This window comes from Palaemon carinicauda, chromosome 34, assembly GCF_036898095.1.
Source record: "Palaemon carinicauda isolate YSFRI2023 chromosome 34, ASM3689809v2, whole genome shotgun sequence".
In the NCBI taxonomy this organism is placed as follows: domain Eukaryota; kingdom Metazoa; phylum Arthropoda; class Malacostraca; order Decapoda; family Palaemonidae; genus Palaemon; species Palaemon carinicauda.
In genome coordinates this window covers 49,179,122-49,185,858 of record NC_090758.1, presented here as the reverse complement: position 1 = coordinate 49,185,858, position 6,737 = coordinate 49,179,122, and the positions used below count along the sequence as shown (strand labels likewise).

General features: G+C 35.7%; 1 protein-coding gene across 1 annotated transcript in view; it reads left to right on the top strand.

Moving 5' to 3' along the window:
* The window catches only part of LOC137626897 (uncharacterized), a 188,507-nt gene extending 181,988 nt beyond the window's left edge, over positions 1 to 6,519 (top strand). Inside the window, exons 2-4 of the mRNA XM_068357883.1 lie at positions 2,277 to 4,697; positions 5,275 to 5,482; positions 6,463 to 6,519. Of these exons, the coding sequence (XP_068213984.1) occupies positions 2,278 to 4,697; positions 5,275 to 5,482; positions 6,463 to 6,519 (2,685 nt within the window). The 5' untranslated portion in view covers position 2,277. The remainder of the gene's footprint in view (positions 1 to 2,276; positions 4,698 to 5,274; positions 5,483 to 6,462) is intronic.
* The last annotated feature ends 218 nt before the right edge of the window (positions 6,520 to 6,737 follow it).

Sequence of the window (6,737 nt, the reverse complement as noted above, 5' to 3'; positions counted from 1 at the left end):
GACAACATCATTGCGGACACCTTATCTCGTGCTCCAACAGGTTAACCTCCTTCATGTCCCACTTCGGAGGTCTTCGGTGGGGGGGTGTCGCGGCCACCATCCTCCTTCCCCCCGCCTGCCTTCCCTGTACAATAAGCGGGGTGTTTGTTAATTACTTGAGCACTTGTCACGTCTTCTAATTAGCAGCCGCAGGTGGGATTGCTTGCTCCCACCTCAAAGTAAGCCAATCAGGATAAGCCGTGACTGCTTCTGGCCTATATATATATATATATATATATATATATATATATATATATATATATATATATATATATATATATATATATATATATATATGTATATTAATATATATATATAGGGTCTCAGCTGGGTCGGTAGTCACTGGCATCTCATTACTGCTACCCACTGCTACAAGTCTGCCTCCCTCACCTGTATTGTGTATCGTTTTTGTGAACTTCTCTGCTGGTCGGCTTTTTCGGCTAAGTATTTTGCAATTGGTACCTCGTAATCCCCTTATCTCACCAGTGTGTTGTCCAGTGTTAGGACAGTTATATTATCTTTATATTTGTGTGTATTATTTTGTGTGTATTATGTTTACTTTATATGTATATGTTTACTGTGCACTGAATTAAATTAAGGTTATGTTACTGAAATATTATTTCAACTTCCCATTCCCAGCATACCACAGCTACATGCGTTTCCCCTGGCTTATCTTCACTTTTCATTTTGTTATACTATGGGTATTTGGTATGCAATTTTATTTAACTTTTTTATTTCACATTCTAACACCCAAGTTGTGACAAGTTAAATTTTTCATAGATCCCTTAATAAGCTACTTAATCTGAAATTCAATCCAACCCCAATAGTCCACAATGTCCCCAAGCTCCGTATGTTTGCTAGATTTCCCTTTCTCCATAATAATAAATTTAGGAAAAAATGCATTAACCTATTCAGTGAGCAATTGCCTGCCCTTAATTTGAAACTAATTCCCATAAACCCCCAAACTATCGGCTCACTCTTCCAAGTCAAGGATAAGATCAGCCCCCTGTTTGCCTCCGGTGTCGTTTATAAGTATAATTGTCCCAGATGTGATCTTGGCACTTACATCGGTTGCACCAGGAGGCTGCTAAAAGTCCGAATTTTCTCTCATCAGGGAATTGGCTATATGACGGGTTGTCGACTATCAAATCCAGAACAATCTAACATAAGAAATCACAGTAAAAGTTGCAAAACACACATAGATACCAGTCATTTTAATATAATAGGAAGAACCCGACATATAGACGAACTAACCACCCTTGAATCAATAATGATTAAGCTAACTGTACCTTCTCTTAACCACCAGTCGTCTTCCACCCAATTGTTTATTGCCTAATTACCTGTTGTTTTGTTTACACTCCCTTCCATAACAATTTTTCATGTCAGTTCTCCTTACGCTACCGATGTGGGTAGGTTTCTTGTTCGTTCTATTATTATTATTATTATTATTATTATAATTATTATTATTATTATTATTATTACTATTATTATTTTTATTATTATTATTATTATTATTATTATTATTATTATATATTTTTTCTATTATTATTATTATTATTATTATTAATGAATTAATTTGTTTCTCTATACTCGCTCCGAGCCCTTTCACTGTTATTATGTGTTTATGTTTTTACTCTGTTTTTATTCTTAATTTAGTAAAAAGCTTTTTAATTTTGGTGTTGGTAAACGTTGTGTGTATCTCTTTACTTATACGCAATTGATTTGTAATCGTTTCAGCCTGGAAAATGTATCAAGCTGATACGAAACGTCGGCGCAAATAAATGGATGAAAGAACAGAACGCGTCTCCCTACTCCAATATGTTTATGCTTGAGTAATTGCTCCTGTGTCCATACTACTTACACACACACACACACACACACACACACACACACACACACATATATATATATATATATATATATATATATATATATATATATATATATATATATATATATATATATATATATATAATATATATATATATATATATATATATATATATATATATATATATATATATATATATATATATATATATATATATATATATATATATATATATATATTGCAGATAGTTTTAATTTAAAAAAAAAATGAACTACATATATATAATTCCGAAGAAGAATTTACCCTTTTTTCAAAGGGGTAAAAATGTTCCTCACAAAAACTATCTTCATTTTTATATGCAATTTAATGCATTCTTAAAAAGTCTCTTTTCTTTACTTTGTTACAGGATGACTTCTCGCCCAGTGTTCAATGAATGTGACCGGTATAAGATCAGACAATGGAAGATCTTGGATGAGGTTATATGTCCCTTGCTGCAGCTGTTTCTCATCTGGGGAAACCCAGATTGGGATCAGTCAATCCAATTCTTAACTTACCTGGAGAACAAAAATGTAGAGTTGAATAAACTAAAGAAGAAGCTCTATTCAGAACAGTTTAAGACGTTGCAAAAGTATCCAACAGATGTTGCTAAGTGGGATATAACCCTTATTTTTCTCCTTTTGAAACATTGTAAAGGAGTCTTTGCTGGAAAAGATGACATTGCCTGGTCATCAGGAAGCGGTAAAGAACCAGAATGTCTTATCACATCTTTAAAGGACATAAGAAATACCATAGCTCATGAATCTCTCAATCTAAATAGGAAAGATTTCTTTGACAAAATTGAAGAAATCCGTACACTAATGGAGAGAGCACTTTGCAGTGTTGGCAATATATGTTCACATGTCAGCCAGACAGAGATTGATGCAAATGTTGCTAATTTCAACAAAAAGCTCAATGAAATAAGAGATGCAGACATTTCGCCAAAGACCTTTGATGAGTACAAGAAAGAATTGTTCTTCTCTGAACAGATAGCATTGATAAGGAATAAAGGTGTTCCATTCTTGAAAGATGTCTTGAATCGGAATACAACCATAAATCCACTGTCGTTAATAGTGAAAGGAGATGGAAGGCAGTTGCCAGTGAATGAAATATTCACAGAAATAGAACTGAATCAGGATGGAGAGAATAAGGAGGTTTTACTGGAGGACATAATAGATGTAGCCTCGGGTTCTGACGCTGGAAGTTTTATTTTGCTCAAAGGACATGCAGGAATGGGCAAGAGCACTCTAGTGAAAAAGATAACATCTGATTGGGTCAACCAAAGACCCTCCATCAAAGGCCTCAGCTCCTTTCATCTGCTCTTTTATGCAGAATTAAGAGATATTATTAATACATTTGATAGGCTTATTGAATTCTCTTTGGGAGAAGAAGTTCATCGCTCATTCAAGGATGGAGACCTTGTTAAAGCTGTCTTAGGACAAAAAACTCTGGTCATCTTAGATGGCTACGATGAGCTCAACAAGAGTTCATCTGGCCTTTTCAACCATATTCTTTCTTTAAACAAACTCTACAGCCAATTAACTGTTATCGTTACGACCAGACCTGAAGCTGAAGAGAAACTGAATGCTCATCTGTATTCCAGAGCTCTGAATGCTGTTCATCTTCGGCTTGTAGGAATTAAAGCCAACAAAAGAGAAGAGTTTGTAACCAAATACTTCTTGAGTCTACCCAAAGATTCCCCAGTTTTACAAGAGCTAGAGAAACTATTAGAATTCCTTAAGAAAACTGAACACAAAATGAGCATAGTGTGGGAAGTCGCCTATAATCTCTGTCTCCTCACAATTCTTTGGGTGTTTAAACCAGATGATGTAAACAGAATCACAACTGAGGCTGAGCTCTACTGGCAGATTTTCCTTCTAATCATCTCCAAATTAGAGGAGCGTTTGCAGAGGAACCGATCTACTTGTGACTTAGAATTAAGTGTCTTGCAACACAAAATAAATATATTTCTGGAGGAACTCTCTTGGGAATCTCTCAAACGATTGAAAGATGATTTTATAAATCTTCCCGATTCGGTCTATCAAAGATTGACTGATCTATGTCTTCATTTGGGAGTACCAATAGAAGAGCTGGCTGGAGCCTTCCTAAAGAAAGTCACCTCCTTCAACAACTCCTATTACACTTTCCCTCATAAGGGTTTCATGGAGTTCATGGGGGGTTACAAAATCTATAGACAAGTGACCTGCCCAGTCAAAAATTCTGGCCTCCTGGCAAAATTTCTTGCTATTCTTATGTCAACGAAAACATCTAGAGTGACAAACGTTCTGAAAGAGCTGCATGGGGGCTCTCTCCCTGACTCTCTGGAGAAGTATCAAAACCTACTTATCCAGACACTAAGCATTTTCCACGTGGGGGAAGTGGAGGTGCCACTGGCAACCAAGATTGAGATCCTGAAACTCCTAGAGAAGTCAGGACTGAAGGACAAAAACTCCTTCCTGAAAGTCATGCACAACATAAAGTGCAATGACGAACTCTCACGCTGGATAGCGCAGAGGTTTTGCTTGATTGATGGCAACACTTTAATCAAGGACTCATCATTCGAGTCTTACATCGCCCTCCTTGCAGCCACTGATCCTCCTCTCCCAAACAGAGATGAGATTAGAATTTTTATACACCTCAAAGAAAGTATCTCCGGCTTCGAGGTACTAACCAAACATCTCTTGCGACACCAGGTTTACCCAAGAGAAATATGGCTTTATCGCAGCTTTAGAAAATTTACGTCTATTAACGCAGAGGAAACAGAGTCAATCAAAAGTCTACTCAGCAAAGGGTAAGTTTTGCCTTTTCCTTTGCTTTTCTGACAGTTATTCTGAATATCAGCCTATTTCTTAACTAATATCATCCAATATCTTTATGAAAAAGATAGTGATACATAAAAACACAAATACACACACACAGACACAATCACACACACACACACACTATATATATATATATATATATATATATATATATATATATATATGTTAAGCTTACTTTTAAAGAGAAATGAAGATAGACATGAATAATTAGGCTACAAACTTTAACACAATCCTCAATTTGAGTCTCATAGTCTATATCCTTTATATTACTAGTATCATCATCATCATCATCATCATCATCACGGTCATCATTAGATTCATTATAAAAAAAAGTCTCAAATTTACTTTCCTTCTCATTTATAGATGATATAAATTTCAATATTCCACCAAATTATTCCTTTTTACTTTTCATTCTTATCATCATCATCATCATCATTATCATCGTCATCGTCTCCTTAATCATCTTAATCATCATCATCATTCCACTTAATAAAATTCCCGATCGAATCTAATAACTATTTCTTTCTTTTCTTCTCTTTGCAACAGTTGTGAGGAATACAGAGGCATCTGGAACCCAACGTTTCAAATCCCTCCAAATGTGAAGGAACTGAGAGTTGGGATTCCGGACCAAGTCAGCCTCGACGCCTTCTGTCGATCTTTGCAAGAGACAATAAAGATGGATGACAGATTTTCTGTCTTCCTTTCCTCTGAAGGACTTTATGATATCTCGCCTTCTTCCCCTTATCCCATTCCTGTCATTCGTTCAGTTAATATTGTTATTATCATTTATTTCCATTATTGTAACTATCATATTATTATCATTATTGCTGTATAAATTTTTAACTTTATATTCAAGGCTCAATCAGGTGTTTTGTTTTTCTTACATAAGACAATATTGTTTTCATCTGATTTGAAGTAATTTAAAAGCTTTCGATGCTGTTTTCATTTATTTCCTTTCTTATATAAAAAGGAAACGATTCAGTTTAAATTGACATTACTATATCACTATTGTCACTATTGATTTTACAAATAATGATATTAATGTTGGTGACAGTAATGAATAAAATAGTAATGATCATGATGGTAATGAAGAGGAAACCAGTATCGGGAACAGTGATAGTCAATCGAGGTTCCTCCTGACTCCGCCTCCTTTCTTTGCTGATTGGTTCTCTACAAAAATGTGGGCGGAGTCATTTGTTCTCAAGAACCAATCACCGAAAGGGACGTGAAAAGGTTTTTCTCGACAAATAATATTGTGATATTTCAATGAAGCTGAGTTGTTATTGGCTGTGTTTCTTTATACAGTGCTCAATGCGAGTGTATCATGAGGAGACTGATGTCATCCCATATGACGATAGAAGCTACAATGCTCGCGTGCACACACATCGACTCACACACATCGACTCACACACATTAACTAACGCACACAAGGATATTGACTCACGCACGCACACACACATTGACTCACGCACGCACACAGATTAACTAACGCACACACATCAACGCAAACCCATAGCTCCTAACTTTAGTAATTTCGTCTCTAAATTCGTTGTTTCAGTTATCAATATTCCCATTTGGTCTTTTCCTTTGAAATCTTACGAAAGAAACAGATAGAAAATGTTTAGTTGTGATTTTCATTTTCCTCTAAGTGGTTGTTGTTGTTGTTGTTTTTCTTCTTCTTCTTCTTCTTCTTCTTCTTCTTCTTCTTCTTCTTTAAACCTTTTTCTCTTTCAGAGATTCACTTTAGTGTCAAGGATGTCAGCAGCGTCAGTTACCCAATTCCTTCCTTGAAGCAGGATCCAATTGTCACTGTCTTGGTCAGCGATGTTCAGGGAGAAGACATCGAGAAGGTTGGGGACATCCTTCGGGCATTGCAACCACAGGATGCAAGGAGGTGAGGAGACATCATTCCTTAAGAGAGAGAGAGAGAGAGAGAGAGAGAGAGAGAGAGAGAGAGAGAGAGAGAGAGAGATTTTAATTATTATATTAATTTTTGAACAGAAAAAAAT